Genomic DNA, 21,137 nt, shown 5'->3' on the forward strand with positions numbered 1-21,137 from the left:
GATTTGTGGTCGGCTCACTTTGTCTGTTAGGTGTTCTGGTCTGGCTCAGACTACGGCTGTCGCGGTAACCGTATTACCGCCGCACCAGCAGTCACGAGTCATGACCACAGTCAAATTCCCTGTGACCGTTGGTCACGGTAATCCCAATCCAAAACTGCGCAAATAAATGGCATTGATGAGTAGCCTACCAAACTGGCTAACGGCCCTCGTTAATGGCCCGGTACCAAGCGCTCTAGTGTCCCTATAATCACTCTCTAAACACTTCATGATTGAATTTGAATAATCTGAATGGTCTGAATGAGGACAAATGGTGATGGGAGTTTGAGGTCCCGTACCAGAAGGCAAAGAGCAAGCAGCTGTAGGCGATTAGGGCGTAGAGGCCCCGTGGGGGGGGGGGTGGGGGGGGTGTGTGTGTGTGTGTGTGTGTGTGTGTGTGTAACACACAGGATGGAGGGAGAGAGCAATTCGCAATAGACTAACTTCTTGCTAGTTATTTATCATCCCATCTGATTACAGAGTACCTGTCTGGACTGAATCAAACCGAGAGAAGCTAGCTAACGAGGCTAATTGAGGCGAGCCATAACGACTTCTCACCATCCTGCAGTTATCCTACACATAACCACTCCATTCAGATTATAGTGTAAATAGCAGCCTACCTGTTGTTGCCTTTCTTTCTCATTTCACTTTTAATTCTGTCATTTTAATTCCATTTTTGGAATTGATCTCCTAATCTACACAAGCAGAGCAGCAATGGAATGATCGCTCTCCGCTGGAAGTGCAACCATCCGTATGCCTTATTTACTGACTTATTAGTCACACTATGCGGTACTTAGGTTTTCTACGTGATTTCTGAGGCACTCCTAGGTTTGTAGGCCTATCACAACTAAATAAATGATTTCATTGTGACGGTGAATGCTATATAAAATGGATTTATTTGACTTTTTAAAATGGAGATGTTCCAAAGGCACACTAAACATGTTTGTTAATTAACGGTCAATTACTGCGAGCCCTGGGTCGGGCTGCTTTTGACCACTGTCTGTCATTTCCCAAAATAACAAATATCGTACACATACAGAGTAGGAGACTTGGTTCTGACAACCAGGGCATTGGTTTTGGCTTGAGTTGACTGGTCAGAGCTCAAATGGTGCTAGGAGTTCAATGTGTTGTCCCATGTCTCTCTCTTTTTGTACTCCTGAATTCTACATCTATGCATCTCTGTTACACATTCCAGTGTAGTAGATTATCATGCTTGTAGTTTATGATGCCTGCGTAGCTCCATTGTTGTGTGCTATACAGAGACCAAGCACAGCCTGTCCCTAGGAATGTTGTGGAACATACACTGTCCTTATCTGCCCCCTTTGACCTCCCACCACTGAACTTCAGTGAACCTGTCACACTGACAGCATGATGAATCTCATGTTTTTTTCCCTTCTTATCGCTCAAAGGTCACACTGTCTCTTATTATCCTCCCCCTTTCCTACTGTGTGTGTGTGTGTGTGAAGATGAGAAATTGCTATCTTTTTCATTGCTCATCCTTTCTTAAAGGCCATTTCTCTATCTCCCGTAGCTCAGGATGCACTTCATTAAACAGTAGCAATCTTCCTCCTCAGCTGGTTGCTCTTTGAGGTAGCAAGTTCCAACAGACACACACACACAAACACACTTTTACGGTTATTGTTTTACAGGCCTTGTGCTGTGATGTAATGGTCTCCCAGGAAAAATCGCCTAGTTTTATGGACCATAGTGAGATCTGATGAACACTGCCCAACCCTGGATCCAAGAAGTTGATGAACTGCCTGACATTAAAGAGATGGACAGCTATAGACTGCCAACCACTACAGTATAATAGCCAGTAAGATCACTTTCAGTGACTCCATGTGACATAAAGGTATAGTGGAAAACAAGGTGGCACAACAGGAAAAACACTGGTGAACAGGTGTGACTCAGTCAGCACTGTGTCCTTTGTGGGGGGGATCTCCTTCTCCTTAACCTGACCCAACTATTCTTCTCCTGCTCCTGCCCCTGCCATTACTCTCCTGAAATAGGCTACACGAGGAGTCTGCAACATTTCTCATTTGGAACGCCAATTTATCTTACTATTTCTACCGATCTGCATGCCAGTTATGGTTTTCATATGCAGATTTTCATGAAACGATTTCATTTTAATTTATAATAACGTCTTCGTACCTCAATCATTGTGTGGTTAATCAAAATTCTATCCAAATCTAAATGATAATGATACAAACCTAAATAAAAAATAACTTATATTGCCATTGCCAACTATGTAAAAATAGTCTACCTAAAGCCAACAAATAAAAACAATGCAGCCTGCATGTAGAAAATATTCTCAAAATAAATATCCTATAAATCAGATTCGCTACACGTGGCCTGCCTGCAAGGAATTTAAAACATTGTATCAACTATTAACTTGGGTCAAGCCTGTAGGCTATTTCATCAAGGGATAAGAAGCAGTGATGGACTTGGACAGGAGCTCACCTGAGCTGAGTACCGGCACCTCTAATGTTCTACTGCTTGAGCTCCTGTTCCTCCTATAGAATATTAGGTACAAGTATTGTCCAGCTCCTGCACCTAAATATAAACAGTACCAGCAATCAAAATGAGCCCCGGAACCTATTTCAGTCCAAGTCGAGCACTGATGAGAAGTAGTAAGGTAGACCTAATTTAGGACGTTTCCATTGGATCAGAGCATGACATGTTTCCCTTCCACACAGTGGTTATCAAAAGAGGGAGAGTTGGAACGATTTCTCAAATACGTTGAGCAACTATTGTCATTCTCAATGGATGTAAAAGCAAACGTTTGCTTGCTGTTTTGAGGTGAAGAAAACAACATTACTTTGAGAAGTTCCACAGCTCATTAGTAGTGGTGTGTTAAGCGAATCAGAAATACTATCAGATCCTCAAATGGGCACATTTATATGCCTACATTTGTGCACAGGCCATGTAACCTATAGGCCTACTACCATGTGTGCGCGTTCTTACTCAACATTGACAGGAGCGCTCCAAACAAAAGACAATGACTCAATTGTTGACTCGTAAATGGAATGAAATAAACCAAGTGTAGCATAGGTTGTGCACTCTGCAAATAATGTGTCCACTCCGACAATGACAACGGGAAGACTGGAATAATAACATTGAACGCATTAAAATAAATTATTATAAACAAACGTTGTAGATTTAGAAATGGTATATAATTTAATAAACGTAGTACTGGTGATATGTAATGGGGAAGTGATATGCTAACAATCAAACGCAAACAATTCACACAATGAAGTTATGAAACAATGAATGTGCACAAATTGGCAGGAGAGTGCATTCCAGACGTCTGCATTGGCCGTGCAGCATTTATGGTGATATGGCCTCAGCAGAAGTCAGGGCATTCGTACGTCTTGCGCTTCACAGAGCAGTGCAGAGCTGTTGTGAAGGAAGTGTGTTTGTGTTTATACAGGATGTACCATCCCCTCCAACCGTCAACAAATCATGTCAATGTGGCGCTATGCATAGCTCTCCGTATTGTTACACCATTTGGGAGGTGGATGGCGATCAGCTCCATTTGGCCTCTGGAGGCTCCGCATTTACATTACAACCTCCGTATGGAGCCTCCTTCCACATTTTTGGATCAATCATAAGTTGTCTTTTTCTCGGCCTCCGCAATGGATTAGTTCACTGAGATTTATTTGTTGCTGCTCGACTAAAACAATCTCGGTTGACCCAACAGCCTAACGACAAAACAATCGACCTGTCAACTAATTGGGTTCAGCCCTAGTGTGTGCTATTTTGCTTTATAGCGATGCCATCATCCATGATTGTGTGAGGACTTTTTTCATTTTGTGCTTAAAGCTGATGTTGTATTGGTGCTTTACAGGATATTGTAGTCAGATCATTCAGTTCTACCATTGGAATGAGTTGGTCCAGTCTATTCTATTAGTGTTTATGGCACCAATAATGAGTGGTATCATTTCAGACCAGTGTGTATTGATTTAGCCTTGGTTTTCATTGAGCCTGGTCTCCCAGTAGAATTGCATTAGGACCCCGCAACCCATTCCAGCCCAGTGGGTAATCAGCTTAATACTGCTGCACATTGATCCTCATGCAATTTCTAATCATTACAATCACTCACGACTAGCTTTGTATTTGGGACAACAGATCCATTTTGTGTGTGTGCACGTTTCTGCAAGTGTGTATGCATGTGAGGGAGGATCTCTGTGTGTACGTTTCTGTGAGTGTGGATCTGTGTGTGTACAGTGCCTTGCAAAAGTATTCACCCCCTTTGCCATGAAGCCCCCAAATAAGATCTGGTGCAACCAATTACCTTCAGAAGTCACATAATTAGTTAGATTGCACACAGGTGGACTTTATTTAAATGTCACATGATCTCATGTGCACCAATACACCTGTTCTGAAAGGCCCCACCACTAAGCAAAGGGCACCACCAAGCAAGAAGCACTATGAAGACCAAGGGGCTCTCCAAACAGGTCAGGGACAAACTTGTGGGGAAGTACAGATCAGGGTTGGGTTATAAAAAAATATCCGAAACTTTGAACATACCACGGAGCACCCTTAAATCCATTATTAAAACATTGAAAGAATTTGGCACCACAACATACCTGCCAAGAGAGGGCCGCCCACCAACACTCATGGACCAGTCAAGGAGGGCATTAATCAGAGAGGCAACAAAGAGAACAAAGATAAGCCTGAAGGAGCTGCAAAGCTATACAGCGGCGATTTGGAGTATCTGTCCATAGGAACACTAAGTACACTCCAAAGAGCTGGTCTTTACGGAAGAGTGGCCAGAAAAAAGCCATCGCTTAAAGAAAAAAAGAAGCACCAAAAAATACTGGTGTTTGCCAAAAGGCACCTGGGAGACTCCCCAAACAAATTGAAGAAGGTACTCTGGCCAGATGAGACTAAAATTGAGCTTTTTGGCCATCAAGAAAAACGCTATGTGTGACGCAAACCCAAAACCTCTCATCACCCCGAGAATACCATCCCCACAGTGAAGCATGGTGGTGGCAGCATCATGCTGTGGGAATGTTTTTAATCGGCAGGGACTGGGAAACTGGTCAAAATTGAAGGAATGATGGATGGAGCTAAATACAGGGAAATTCTTGAGGGAAACCTGTTTCAGTCTTCCAGAGATTTGAGACTGGGATGGAGGTTTACCTTCCAGCAGGACTATGACCCTAAGCATACTGCTAAAGCAACACTCAAGTGGTTTAAGGGGAAACATTTAAATGTCCTGGAATGGCCTAGTCAAAGCCTAGACCTCAATCCAATCGAGAATCTGTGGTATGACTTACGCCAGCTGAACCCATCCAACTTGAAGGAGCTGGAGCTGTTTTGCCTTGAAGAATGGGCAAAAATCCCAGTGGCTAGATGTACCAAGCTTATAGAGAGACTTGCAGCTGTAATTGCTGCAAAAGGTGGCTCTACAAAGTATCGACTTTGGGAAGTGAATAGTTATGCACGCTCAAGTTCAGTTTTTTGTCTTATTTCTTGTTTGTTTCACAATAAAAAATATTTTACATCTTGAAATAATTCCAGGTTGTAAGGCAACAAAATAGGAAAAATGCCAAAGGGGTGAATACTTTTGCAAGCCTGTGTGTGTGTGTGTGTGTATGCTACCGTTCAAACAAAGTCCTTGTTTTTGAAAGAAAAGCACTTTTTCTTTTGTTGTCCATTTTAAAATAACATCAAATTGATCAGAAATACAGTGTAGACATTAAAACTGGCCTTCTTTAGACTAGTTGAGTATCTGGAGCATCAGCATTTGTGGGTTCAATTACAGGCCAGAAACAAAGACCTTTCTTCTGAAATTCGTCAGTCTATTCTTGTTCTGAGAAATGAAGTATCTCTGTGTGTGTATGTTACTGTGAGTGTGGATCTCTGTGTGTATGTTTCTGTGAGTGTGCATGCATGAGCCCTGCATCAGGTAATACCAGTGTGGTGCTGGCAAGATTAATTGCCGTGAGAACCGGGAGATAAGAGAGCTAGCTGCCTTGTACCGCCACTGGTCTACACACTGCATCTGTAATGGAGAGACTGTCATGGACACACAGAGAGAGAGAGATGGAGTGATATAGATTATGAGATAAGGCAGGGGTTGGCATTGGGCCTCACGTGTTGCACAGGACATTGCACAGGCAGCTGTGTGTGTGTGTGTGTTTCTCACAGTGTGTTTGTGTGCCCATGACGACTCTTATCTTCTCTTATCCCAGTTCATCAGGGTCATTCAATATAAACCATCTTCCAGTTCAGTTACAACAGACATATCAAAACAACCGATTTGAAGCTGTTTACAAAGCAGATTCTTGACAGTTTAGTCCGTAAATAGAGACTGGGATAAAGAATGTGTCCGCAGCAGAGAAGGACAAGGACATAGAGGGGGAGAGGGAGGGAGAGATTGCAGCCTACAAATAGGATGAGTGCTATGGCATTATATAACATAGATATAGAGGTGTTGGGTTGGCGTGTGCCTGCCTGTATGCGTACATGCTGTAGTGTGTGTGATCTCCATGTGAGTGTTGCAGAGTCAGGGTTGGAGTAATGATCGTGACCGCTGTAATGCCTTGACAGAGCCCTATGTTGCTGTATGGTTCAGAAAGTGTTGACCCCCCCGCCCAGGCGAGTGGACGCATTACGCTGCTGTTTTGCTGTGCTGTAATAAAAGTCTGGCAGAGAGTGAGACACTGTGTCATACTCACCATAATGACCCTTCAGTCTCCTCTGCTTGTGTGTTTGTGGAGCTCGGTTTTCAGGGGGTATCCCTTAAGTGAGAGACCACACGACACACACACACACTGGTGGCTCTGCTCTGATCATTCACCTGGTTAGACATGAGACAGTCGGAGCTCTGTGGCTTAGTCAGTCAGTCGTCTAGGAGCGCTTTAATGACTTAGCTAGGGCTTTTAATCAACAAACCAATGACTATGCTTGGAACAGGAGAGACTGGGCTGTGCAGTGTGCATGCATGATTTAGGCATATTTGGATTTGATAGTGTGAGATTCAAGATTATGTCGTTTTCTGCTTGAGAGTGTATGCACACTGAGTATACCAAACAGGACACCTTCTTAATATTGAGTTGGTCCCCCCCCCCCCCCTTTGCCCTCAGAACAGCCTCAATTCGTTGGGGCATGGACTCTACAAGGTTCCCGAAAGTGTTCCACAGGGATACTGGCCCTGCTGACTCCAATGCTTCCCACAGTTGTGTCAAGTTGACTGGATGTCCTTGAAAAAACTTGAAAAATCCAGCAGCGTTGCAGTTCTTGACAAGAAACCTATGCGCCTGGCACCTACTACCATTCCCTGTTCAAAGGCACTGAATGGCATACATACACACTCCATGTCTCTTGTATCGAGGCTTAAAAAACCTTCTTTAACCTGTCTCCTCCCCTTCATCTACACTGATGGAAGTGGATTTAACAAGTGACATCAATAAGGGATCATACGTTTCACCTGGTCAGTCTGTCTTGGATTTTTCTTAATGTTCTGTATACTCAGTGTATCACTGGAAATTACCCAGGAAATATACAGGAAACATCATTTATCGTGGTGTTTGGTTGAAGGTGTGAGTGCTGCTACACAGCAGGCATTGGGCTGATGGATACTAAAGGTGTTTGCTGGTCTGGGGTTTGTGCAGGCTGCTTCTGCTTTGATGATGCCAGGGAATGTCATCCTAATGACATGGTCCAGTCTGCAGCCTGCAGCCGGACAGCCTGCTGCTCACTAACTAGCCATAAGCCACTGCACCCTCTGCGCCATCATACGTCACAGTCACTAAAACATGCTAATGCATTTTCTCTCTGTCCCCAATACTGGCCTCTCCAGCTTGTCTCTTCTCCTTCACCACCACTAATACATGTAAGATCTGGATAGATTGATCTTGCTTATACCTACCAAATGTTCTGTGATCAGTGGTCGTGAAGGAAAGGAAGCTGTTTGAGACTATTGGGACTTGCCATGTTGTTTTTTTGCCACGATGTCATGTTCTGTTTTGATGTGTCCGACTACGTTTCATGTTCATGCTTGTCTCATTCATCGTGCTTTAATCATTGATTAATTTTGCTTTTGTGTGCTTTCATTTTTTACGTTTGGTTTGACATGGGCTGTTTTTTTGTTTGTTTCCTCTGTCCCTTTTTTGCATGTGCCTCCACCATAGCTTTGTACCAATGGCTAGAGGCTGACCGCCAAGGCAGGGACCCCGATACAGCAGCCACAGGTAAACTCCACCAACTGTATCCCGTCTAGAGGTGTACAACTCTCTCTCCCTTCAGATACTAACTTGTATGGTGTCTCCTCTCTTCCTTCATCTCCACCTCCTCCTTATTAAGACCCTTCCTTACTGAAACGTAGACCTCCCCCCCCACCACTCTCTATTTAATTGGGTCTACCATATCTCCCTTGCCTCCATTGTCCACTCTTTCTCCCTTTCACCCCCTCCTTCTCTCGTATCTCTCTCTCTCTCTCTCTCTCTCTCTCTCTGTCTCTCTGTGTGTGTGTGTGTCGACCCTTCCCCAGTCGTTGTATGTGGGTCAGGTTCTCAGATCTTGTTGTTCTAAATCAGTCACTCTCCTCTGAAGCAGGCAGTTTAACTTCATCCTCCTCATCCTCCTTCTCTTTCTCTACTGAACGTGTTTTACCAGGCTATTTCTCTCTTCACTCACTGATTTTGATTTTGGAGGTTTGGCTTTCTTCTCTTTCTCTCTCGCACTCTCTCTCTTTCTTTCTTATTTCACATGTCCTGGTTTAACTTTGACAGACAGCGTGAGTAAGAGGGCGGGAGAGAATGAGTAAGAGAGAGAGAGTCATTACAGAGGAAAGAGGCTTATGCTCACTCTGTCCTGTCCACTCCTGTTTGTCTCAGCAAAAGGCCTTCAGAGAGTTTAGGCATCCTTCACTTGCCAGCTCAGATCACTGCACCTCCACACAGGCACTGAAACCAAGAGCTAACCCACTGGCACTGCAACCAACCCACAAGGCACCTAGGCAAGAGATGGCAGGATTGTGTGTCTGTGTGTTTTGAGACAGAGCAATAGAGATACAGAGACAATATAAGAGTGCAGAGTGCTTAACAGCAGCTGAACATCTTGGCATTGTGTTTACATGCTAAAGACTCTGTTTAGCACTGGAAATCTGGAAAGTCTAGTGTTGGAAATTGGAAACACACACACACACACACACACACACACATAGAGAGACAGACATCCCTCTAGAGGACAGAGGTTATCCAGCTGTGACCTTTGTTTTTTTTTTCTCTAGTCTCTACATGACAGAGTGGTTGAGTTTACCAACTTCCATTCGCATTATTCATCTCTTCACACACACAATAACACAATAACACAATAACACTAATGCCTAAAGCGTTAACCTAATCCCTAACTCACATCAGCCATGAATATCCATCAAAGCAGTGCAGGTTAAGGCTTGTCTAACATCTCTACTCTTCCATCTCCTTACATTAACCTCGCTGTGTGTCCCCATCTCGCCCCATTGCTTCCCCACTCTCTCCAGTTCTCCAGCTTTCTCCCCTGCTGCTGTCTGGCTCCCTGCCACTGGTTCTTTCTGCTGCCCCTTGCTTGTGTTTGACCTCTGACTCCTGCTGCTGGTTTATGCCCTGCAATCATCCTCACAACAGCTCACCCTTTGACTGTGCATGCGTGCAACCTCCTCTTAACGCTCTTTTGATCTAAATAGGTTTGATTTCCTACCAGTTCCAGCCCTCGCACTTCGGTGATGAACTGTTTGTGTGTGTATGTAATTTTGTTGTTTACTAGTATAGGAGAAGATTGCCATGGTAACTGTCCATGAGATTGTCCCATTACTACAGCAAACTAAATCAACAACATGTACATCTTGTGTTGGAAACACTGTAACCTTCCAACCGTTCTTACTGATGGTGATAGACTATTCATCTTACTATCTCTGCTCCTCCCTCCGTTCTCCTCATCTTTCCACGACCCTCTGACCTCACTCGCATCATCAAAAGGTGCGGAAACGGTCATCATGATCGATACAACCCCGGCCCATCTAACGGTTCTTTTCACTTATCTAAAATCAATGGGTGTTAGTCTCCCTGTTGTTGCTGTAGTATTGGAGACCTGGCTACCCACAGTTAAATAACTAATGTTCCTGGATTAGCACTAAGATTTAATGGCCCACTCTGAGACTTCTTAGTATACAGAGTTAATATCTCCATTGGAAGCTACAGTCAATAGTTGGACAATCATGATCATGGCTTGGTAGTTTTGGTATTGAACTCCGACAAAGAGACAATGTCTGTAGTAACTAGGTCATGTGATTCCATGCTAGGAAACTACAGAGAAGGCACACATTAGTAGGGTTAAATATTCAGAGGTGGAAACTCTCTGTGGGAATTAACAGAAATATAGGTGAATTCATATTAATACCATTTAAATGTAGATGTTTTTTTGCATTGGATATATTTACCATATCATATGGAGACAGAAACATAAACATGTTTTAAGTAGATATAATTGCAAATGATTAAATCCTTCCAATAGAAAAAAACTAAAAAAATTTAGTTACAAATTCAACTTTTTAATTAAATGAGTTGACTCTTCACCTGGGATGATTTCACTGAACAAAATAAAATAAATATTGAATGATCCCCAATGATCCATCGCATCTCCCAAAAATGTTTTCAACATACATCTGTAAAATGATAGTCTAGAAACTAAAGCTTTGGTTGTCTTCCTCTCAGGCTTCCATGTCTTCTACCTGGAACTTATCAATGTCCACCTCGTGAACATCAGACTCTGAGGCCTCATCTTTTTTTAATGTATTTAATATCTGACACATACAATATACTTGCAGTGAAGCCACTCAACAACTACACCACACCAGTCATCCAACAGACTTCCATTCAGAGCGACACACAGAAGCATCCAGGGTCAATGCCCTGCTCAAGGGCACGTTGACAGATCTCCCACCACAGTCTCACGCATGATTTTGCACAGTATTTGCAAATGTACACAGCTTTTCCTTCTACATTTGCTCCAGTGAAATGTCTCCACACATCAGATAGTGCCCGTGGCATTTGCCTGTACAAAAAAAAAAAGTTAAAAAAAAAAAAACAATTCCATGTACAGATGAATAGTTAAGCACTTAGCTTAAATAACTCCTTTGTAAGATACAGTTGAAGTTGGAAGTTAGGTTGGAGTCATTAAAACTTGTTTTTCAACCACTCCAAAAATTTCTTGTTAACTATAGTTTTGGCAAGCCGGTTAGGACATGTACTTTGTGACACAATTTTTCCAATGATTGTTTACAGACAAATTATTTACCTTATAATTCACTGTATCACAATTCCAGTGGGTCAGAAGTTTACATACACTAAGCTGAATGTGCCTTTAAACAGCTTGGAAAATTCCAGAAAAATGTAATGTCTTTAGAAGCTTCTGATAGGCTAATTTACATAATTTGAGTCAATTGTAGACCTCCACAAGTCTGGTTCATCCTTGTGAGCAATTTCCAAACGCCTGAAGGTACCACATTCATCTGTACAAACAATAGTACGCAAGTATAAACACCATGGGACCACACAGCTGTTATACCGCTCGGGAAGGAGACGTGTTCTGTCTTCTAGAGATGGACGTACTTTGGTGTGAAAAGTGCAAATCAATCCCAGAACAACAGCAAAGGACCTTGTGAAGATGCTGGAGGAAACCGGTACAAAAGTATCTACATCCAACAGTAAAACGAGTCCTATATCGACATAACTTGAAAGACCACTCCGCAAGGAAGAAGCCACTGCTCCAAAACTGCCATAAAAAAGCCAGACTATGGATTGCAACTGCACATGGGTACAAAGATTGTACTTTTTGGAGAAATGTCCTCTGGTCTGATAAAGCAAACACAGAACTGTTTGGCCATAATGACCATCGTTATGCTTGGAGGGAAAGGAGGGGCTTGCAAGCCGAAGAACACCATCCCAACCATGAAGCACGTTGGTGGCAGCATCCTGTTGTGAGGGTGCTTTGCTGCAGGAGGGACTGGTGCACTTCACAAAATAGATGGCATCATAAGGGAGGAAAATTATGTGGATATATATTGAAGCAACATCTCAAGACATCAGTCAGGAAGGTAAATCTTGGTCACAAATGGGTCTCCCAAATGGACAATGACCTCAAGCATACTTTCAAAGTTGTGGCAAAATGGCCTAAGGACAACAAAGTCAATGTATTGGAGTGGCCATCACAAAGCCCTGACCTCAATCCTATAGAAATTTGTGGGCAGAACTGAAAAAGCGTGTGTGAGCACGGAGGCCTAAACCTGACTCCGTTACACCAGCTCTGTCAGGAGGAATGGGCCAAAATTCTTCCAACTTATTGTGGTAAGCTTGTGGAAGGCTACCTGACACGTTTGATCCAAGTTAAAGAATTTAAAGACAATGCTTACACTCAATTAGTATTTGGATGTCAACTTCTGACCCACTGGGAATGTGATGAAAGAAATAAAAGCTCAAAAAGAATTCTCTCTACTATTCTGACATTTCACATTCTTAAAATAAAGTGGTGATCCTAACTGACCTAAATGTCATGAATTGTGAAAAACTGAGTTTAAATGTGTTTGGCTAAGCTGTATGTAAACTTCTGACTTCAACTGCACATGCTTTAAAATGAAACATGTATGGAAACAGGTGAATTAACACTCCTCAGTTAGCAGGCTCAAGCAAGCTAAAACCCACATGGTAGCAAAAACTAACTAGCAGAAATTGTTAAAAAGTTAGAAATGATTAAACACACTTTGCTGTAGGCTACTATTTACTAGTTAAATTATTTTTTGTTATGTCATATAAAATATATTCACCCCACCCAGTATTATAATCAAAACTTACCAGAAAGCATGTAGTCCTTGACTCCGACAGTGTAGTAGTGTGGGCTCAATAGCATCTCATTAGTGTGCAAGATCTTGAGAATCCGCTGTACATGTGATTGAAAGTGTGCACTGCACATGTGATGGAAGAATGCACTGTGCATGCAGAGGGTTGCAATTCCATTGAATTGGGGATAGTTTAACCAAAATATGCCACAAGAATTGCCTTGTGTATCCCACAAAAAAGGTTCACAGTTATAAGCTAACTTTTTTTGATGAATTTAAGCAAAATTCCTGGGCTTAACTTCTCATGGAAAAGTTCAGGATAAATTCCAGGAATTTACTGTAAAGTTTCTGAACCTTTGCAACCCTACACAGTAGTGAAGGAAATGGATAAGACTCCGATTGCACACATCTTATTGCTGCTTAGCTTAACTAAGCTAATGACATGGTCCCAGCTGCTCCTTGCTTATGGGACCTGTTGTAGTCAGTGCAGTTGTCTGACACATGAGTCAACATGGTCCTGCTTATACTCCATTAGACACACGGCTGCTGCCCCATTTAGATGCAATGCTACACAAGTAACATTTTATCTTTTAGCAGCCTAGCATCAAGGCTGGGGCTTCATGATGATGTAGATGTGTTGTTCATTACACCTTGCTGTTTTTCACAAGGTTAGCAAAATGAGGGGAACCAGAACAAGGAAGGCCGGCAAGGGGAAATATTTATTGTTTTGTATGGGGGTGGAGTGGAAAGCTTCATAGCACAGGTGCTGACAGATAGGAATCCCACCTATGAGAGATCCCAGATTTGAATTTGTAATTTTTTATTTAACCTTTTATTTAACGAGGTAGGCTAGTTGAGAACAAGTTGTCATTTACAACTGCGACCTGGCCAAGATAAAGCAAAGCAGTGCGACACAAACAACAACACAGAGTTACACATGGAATAAATAGAGTCAATAATACAATAGCAAAAGTCTATATACAGTGTGTAAATGAGGTAGGATAAGGGAGTTAAGGCAATAAATAGGCCATAGTGGCGAAATAATTACAATATAGCAATTAAACGCTGGAGTGATAGATGTGCAGAAGATGAATGTGCAAATAGAGATACTGGGGTGCAAAGGAGCAAAATCAATACAATTAATAACAGTATGGGGATGAGGTAGTTGGATGGGCTATTTACAGATGGGCTGTGTACAGGTGCAGTGATCTGTGAGCTACTCTTGACAGCTGGTTCTTAAAGTTAGAGAGGGAGATATGAGTCTCCAGCTTCAGTGATTTTTGCAGTTCGTTCCAGTCATTGGCAGCAGAGAACTGGAAGGAAAGGCAGCCAAAGGGGGAGTTGGCTTTGGGGGGGTGACCAGTGAAATATACCTGCTGGAGCGCGTGCGACAGGTGGGTGTTGCTATGGTGACCAGTGAGCTTAGATAAGGCGGGGCTTTACCTAGCAAAAACGTATATGACCTGGAGCCAGTTGGTTTAGTGACGAATATGAAGCGAGGGACAGCCAACGAGAGCATACATGTCGCAGTGGTGGGTAGTATATGGGGCTTTGGTGACAAAACGGATGGCACTGTGATAGACTGCATCCAATTTGCTGAGTAGAGTGTTTTATAGGCTGCTTTGTAAATGACATTGCCAAAGTCAAGGATCGGTAGGATAGTCAGTTTTACGAGGGTATGTTTGGCAGCATGAGTGAAGGATGCTTTGTTGCGAAATAGGATGCAGATTCTAGACTTAATTTTGGACTGGAGATGCCTAATGTGAGTCTGGAAGGGGAGTTTACAGTCTAACCAGACACCTAGGTATTTGTAGTTGTCCACATATTCTAAGTCAGAACCGTCCAGAGTAGTGATGCTGGACGGGCGGGCAGAATGCTGTGCAACATACACCTGTGCTTGTTTTCTTCCTTGTAGTATTCTCTTATGACAATCTTTGATCCCCCTCTTATACACTCACACGCACACTTTGACATGCACCAATATCTTTAGTTGGATGTCAACTTGGTTGTCCAGGTAAACCTCTCAACTGGACCTGAGACTTGACCTCTTTCTTTCTCTCCCTCTCTAGGGGAGAACTTTGAGCAGAGCCCCCTGAAGAGGACGTTCAAGTCTAAAGTCCTGGCCCACTACCCTGAGAACGTGGAGTGGAACCCCTTCGACCAGGATGCTGTCAACATGGTGGGTGAACCATCACTGAGTTCTGAGCCAAACTGAGTGATGGATGGACGGATGGATGGATGGAGGGACCATATTGCAGGGTTGAGGGGTGATCAGTTACATATAATCTGATTACAAAAAAAGTAACTGATCAGTTATGTTGTCGGCAAAGAAATGTGTAGTCAGATTACAGACACTTCTGAAAAACTAGATGATTACTAGATGAACTAGATGTTTGTGGAAAAAATAGATTATGACACCTTTCTGTTTTCTCAGTGACATTCAATTCAGCATTGAAAATCAGGACAAGTTTAAATTTGTTCCACATGAGCAAGTCTGATCACAAGTCAAGGACATATAATGACACTCCAAATGCGTTTGATGGATCCTTTTTGTCTTCATCTAATGCCTATTAAGGGGAAAGTAATCCAAAAGTAAGTGAAAGTAATCCGATTACATTACTGAGTTTGGGTAAACCAAAAGTTACTTATTACAATTTTGGACAGGCAACTAGTAAGGGATTACATTTAGAAAGTAACCTACTTAATCCTGAATGAGGGGACTAGAAGGACGATAAACAGGCTCTATTCAATATCTAATGTGTGGGCAGCAGGGAACCAAACTGGGTTGGGGGAAGGAATGGATGGAGGGACCTTATTGGGGAACAGGAGGACGATAAACGGGGCTATTGACTCTAACAATACCCCAACTAGGCATTGAAAGGCCTTTTAGATCATATACAGTGGAAAGGAAGGGCATGCTAGGATTATTCCAACCAATGCTTTAGGAAACCACACACACACACACACACACACCAATGGAGCAGAGAGGCCCAGGATTAAGACACAATGCAGTGCCTTCTCTCTAGGGTATCCTGGGTAATGTGGCGAAGGCACCAAATCCCCTCTGTCTCTATGGATTTACCCAGAGGGTTTTGTAGGCTGCGCTACACGGACTGTGGTTGCTTTTCTGCAGTCTTGGTTTAGATTGAGTTGTTTCGTGTTGACTGGACAAGGGGAGGGGAAGGGTGGAAGGGTACATTAGGGGAGGGAATATCTGATAAGACAAAGCTTTATATTGTCAAATATCTGCGTTCATGAGAAAAAAGGTGCTTTATAGCATTTTATAAACATTTTATAAACTTGGTGGTTTGAGCCATGGTATATCAGACCATATAACACGGGCATGACAAAACATGTATTTTTTACTGCTCTAATTACGTTGGTAATCAGTTTATAACAGCAATAAGTCTCCTTGGGGGTTTGTGATAGATGGCCAATATAACCCATACACTGCAGGAAATTACAAACCAGGAGACTACATTAAACATGTTTTGAATCACTCAAGACCTGTCATGGAAGAGACTGCTAAAGGTCCCGCTGACCTGTCACTCAAGGATCTGGATACACTGAAGCGTATGTGGTTGAGGGATCATATGTCTCTGTGTGTGTGTGTGTGTGTGTGTGTGTGTGTGTGTGTGTGTGTTTGCCTAGCCCAGCATATTGAGCCCCAGTAGAGGTAGCTAACATTGATAACTGTCCCTCAAGTCCCCATAGAGGAGGCCCTGGAAACGTTTGGTGTCTGCTGACCGTTGCCTCTCGTGATGCAAGGTCACTATTTTTTCCGTTGGCGTTGGCCATTACATCACACACTGTCGTCAGAACCGCTGAATTATTCACATCGGGTTCTCAGTTTACGTCGGCATGGAAACGATGGCCCATTGTGCGGTGTGTTCCAATGAAATGGAACACCAATGCAGTGCAGCTATGAAGGCTCCAATGGCAGAACCATAATGAATCTCAGCCCTCTCCCTGCTTGCCTCAACACAACCCCATTCATTTCTATGTATAGTATCTCCATCCCACATCCCATCCCACCATCCATATCCCCTTTCCCACTCTCCATGTCCATCCTCTCTCATCTCTTCTCTCCCTGCTCATAGGGTGACCTTAGTGTAATCACACTTCCTGCCCCTGTGGGCCTGGCAACAAAGCCGTTCTGATGATTGCTTTTCATATCCCAATCCTTTTCTCATAAATCCCTCCCTCGATTATTATTTATTTCTTTCCTTCTCTCTTTCTGTCTCTCTCTCTGTCAGACAGACAGTCTGCTGTTGGCACTGATTTGATTTTCTTGTTAATTGGGCCCTGAGTCAGAAGGTGTGTGTGTGTGTGCGAGCTAGTGCCCGAGGATATGAATGTGTATGTGCTTCAGTTTGTTAAGCTTATTGCTCCATACTCCTCAGTGGGTCACTCACCTGGAACCCCCACAATTCCCGTGTCCGTGCCGGAATAAGGGGATAGTTTAACAGATTACCTGGGGTTATTCAAGAACACTGTGAAATGTTCTGCTAGGAATTCTGAAATGTCTATCTGAAGTAATTTTGAGCCTAACAGAGCTGAGGCCCAGGTTGATGGCCCCAGACACAGTTAGAACAGGAAGAGTTTTGAGGGAGACTTCAACGGAAGTGTTTCAATGGGATTAGATGAAGCTGCTGTGCTACGGAGTCACTTGTATGCAACATGTCAGACGGTGTTGAGTTGTTGATACTGTGTAATGTGTTTCAGAGCAGTGTTGGTTTAGGCAAATGTGCTCTAACATGCATGCAGAGTTGTACTGATTTTGATCGCCTGTTGATGTTTCCCCAGTTTCAACCGGCAGTAGGTTGAAAATGTGCAGGTTAAGACGACAAATCTGGGACCAGCTCCGTTGCTCATTAGCACAGATGGCCACATTGTTGCAAAGGGATATTAGAATCCTGTTGTCTTATCCTTATCTTCAACGTAGTTTTGAATTCGCTCCCTCTTTTCCAGGGAGGAATATTTTTTCCTTGATCCATATGGTTTCATGATATTTCTTGGGATAGACGGATTTGATTTGGAAGCGTATGGAATCTTGTTTCTGGGGATAAATTGCAGCATTTCGGATGTTTTTCATTTGCCTCTCGGTTTCCACACAACAGTTTGAGGTAGTGTGGGAGTGATTATCTTGTCAGTAGTGATCAGTTGAAACCATGATTCACTCACCACTTTTATAATCCATTCTGAACAGAACATTGGCCAACTACAGGCCTGTTTATCTGTGTTAGCGACAGGGGTTAATTTGTGTGTGTGATGATTAATTTTGTATTCAGCTCAGCTCTGCAAATCAACATAATGGAGATAATCAACCATATTTTATTTCATGCTGGCTGCTGTGTTGCTGACTGGGCTGCTATCAAAGCAGATTATGCTGACTTGATTAGGGATGCGACGCGCGCCCACACACACACACACACACACACACATATATTCAAACTGTAGATGTACACACACCAACACAGTCTGGCACACACACATTCTGGTACATGCAGTCTTAGTCGTTTCTGATGTAAGGCCTCCTCATTGATTCTGTCAACTATCTCAATTATTAATACCACATTAATAATCATCATTATTATTATTATTGTCCCTCTCCCTCTCTCTCTTCGTAGCTCTGTATGCCCAAAGGCCTGTCCTTCAGGACACAGGCAGACAGCCGCGAGCCCCAGTTCCACTCGTTCCTGATCACGCGGGAGGACGGCTCTCGCACTTACGGCTTCGTCCACACCTTCTACGAGGAGGTGACGTCGCCTCAGATCTGCTCGGCCATGCAGACCCTCTACCAGATGCACCAGGCCGAGAACCCTTCCTCCGCCACCCCCTCCTCCTCTTCCTCCTCTTCCTCCAGTATGGACTCTCTGGCTAGCAGCCTCGACGAAGCAGATTCTCCGTCTTCATCCTCGTGCCGGTCGGCGGCGTGCGGCGGCTACGACGCGTCACGTGACACGCTCTACGTCTCCAAGGCGTTGTGTCTGATCACGCCCATGCCCTTCATGCATGCCTGCCGCCGTTTCCTGTCCCAGGTGCACCGGGCCGTCACGGCCTCCTTGCCTCCGCCCCTCCCCCTGGAGAGCTACGTGCACAACATCCTGTACGAGGTGCCCCTGCCCCCTCCGGGGCGCTCGCTGAAGTTCCACGGGGTGTACGAGCCCATCGTGTGTCAGCGTCCTGGGCCCGGGGAGCTGCCTCTGGCTGACTTCCCTCTGGGCCAGACCTTCCCTCTGCTGGGGGTAGAGAACCTGGTGCAGCTGTTCAACTGTACCCTGCTGGAGATGCAGATTCTGCTCTACTCACAGGGTAAGGGACGCTTATTATACATACACACACACACACACACACACACACACACACACTCCTCTCTGCCTCTACATTCCTTGGCAGCAGGTTGTTGAGTGGGAGTTGCTTCTCCAGCCAGGTGGTATGGTGATGACAGATACCAGGTTGGGGGATGGTTCGGATAAGTCAATCCTCCCTATTCCTCAACACATCACCTCAGCTGGAGCCAATGGAACATGACTGGCTGTGTCATTACTGGGGTGTAATCTGTGGTCCAGGCCTGTCCTTGACTCCCTGGCCCAAATTAGTTTAGGATTAGACTACTGTAATCTGGGTGGGGTAGAGAGCTGTTCCTCTCCCTGGGACTGGAGTTATGCGGGTTGACTGACTGGACAGCAGCAGGGTAGTGGCTGGGATTAGAAAGCATGGTCAGTCAAAGGGCAAACGGCCAGACAGACAGTAGTCTGTAGACGTCAGGCCAAGACTGACTGTATCTGCCATAGACTTCACTGTAGATTACAGTAGACTACACTACAGGATGCCATTATCTGACTGTTGCAGAGAAAGAGACAACGAGAGAGCTTATTGTGTGTTGAATGTTTGATTGGGTGGTCCTGGTCCATTGACATCCTTTTGGAGTGGAAACTAGTCTTGCATAATGAATGAATGGTTGTGAGTTTCCATTAAGTGGTTCTTGTTTTGTTTTAGAGTTGTTTGGAGCTTAATGTCTCTAATGTAATTATCTGTAATGCATGGGAGTTCATTAGTTGGGTTGATAGCAGTCAAACAAAGGGACTCCACTGTTACTAGCACCATGCCATTTCTGTCTGCTTGAGAGAAAAGTGACAGACGGGCCTCTCCCTCCTCCTACCACTCATCCTCATCCACCCCTTCGCGCTCATCCATCCCCACTCATCTATCCTTTGATGAGAAATGATCTCCCATGTTTAATTTATCAAACCAACTGTCAGATGGAATCGCTTCTGAAACAAAATAATTTAAAACCTCTTTCCGAATGAAAAACATTTCCAGTAACATTTTAATGTTCCTCATTTTTCACCGGGAAGCGTTGAAGGCATCCCATCTAGCGCCTACCCTGCGACGCGGCTGCTAAAAGGCATTCTAATTTCTCTATAATAAAAACACTGTGCTTGATTTGCCTGGAGGCAATTTGATGGAAGGGTTGTTGCACGGAAACTGCATCTATAAAATGTTCTGTGGATGGGTCCCAATGCACCCTATTCCCTATTTTGCAGACTATCTTTGACCAGGGCACATTGGGCTCTGGTCAAAACTAGTGCACAATATTGTGAATAGGATGCAGCATGTGTGTTAATGTGACAAGTTTGGCCATATATTATCCATCAACAACCCATGAATTTACAACAGACGGAACCTGCCCAGTGGCCACCATGATCCTCGCTCACTCATTGGCCGAGACACGGGAAGGAAGTGACAAGCAGGCATTTAGTCCAATCCTGCAGCTCTGTGGAGGGCGTGGGTCTGAGATGTAATTAATAAGATGATTAATCAGTCATTTTATATTTTAGTCATTCCAGGAGCAGAGTTTTAGAGCAACATGATGAGGCCTCTTGGCGGTGTAGAGAGACTTTGTCATTTTTAAGCAACTTTCTGACAAGTCTACATTTCTCCATGGAGCTAAGCATTTTGACATGCAGTTGAGAGAAAGGTTGCTGTTTTAGAGCTAAAATCATTTTTTGGGGAAAATTCTCTTTTATACTTTTATTTTGGTGATTGTTAGTTCTCAAAGATTATATAATAAAACATATATAGCTCCAATATCTTCTAAACATACATTATATCTGGTTTAAGTTGACACTGAAAGCGCTTTTCCATCCCGAACTTTAGGCGACCAGAAAAAAAACGCCTAGGCGACCTGCCCAAGGATTTCAATAGCAGAAAATTCCCTGCATTCATCCAGAGAGACTTAGTCAGTCAGAGCGCCCAGTAAGGTGGTTGATCA

The 21,137-nt window shown here is 43.7% G+C and overlaps 1 protein-coding gene across 12 annotated transcripts in view; it reads left to right on the top strand.

The window, feature by feature from the left end:
- The window catches only part of LOC139392517 (DENN domain-containing protein 5B-like), a 76,884-nt gene that overhangs the window by 22,786 nt on the left and 32,961 nt on the right, over positions 1-21,137 (top strand). For 8 of the 12 annotated variants that reach the window (XM_071140559.1, XM_071140550.1, XM_071140553.1 and 5 more), the window contains exons 2-4: positions 8,178-8,237; positions 14,929-15,038; positions 18,490-19,174. In XM_071140559.1, coding sequence (XP_070996660.1) covers positions 8,178-8,237; positions 14,929-15,038; positions 18,490-19,174 — 855 coding nt within the window. The remainder of the gene's footprint in view (positions 1-8,177; positions 8,238-14,928; positions 15,039-18,489; positions 19,175-21,137) is intronic. The other 4 variants (XM_071140561.1, XM_071140555.1, XM_071140563.1 and 1 more) reach the window with 1 other exon arrangement.

Source organism: Oncorhynchus clarkii, chromosome 33, assembly GCF_045791955.1.
Source record: "Oncorhynchus clarkii lewisi isolate Uvic-CL-2024 chromosome 33, UVic_Ocla_1.0, whole genome shotgun sequence".
Lineage (NCBI taxonomy): Eukaryota > Metazoa > Chordata > Actinopteri > Salmoniformes > Salmonidae > Oncorhynchus > Oncorhynchus clarkii.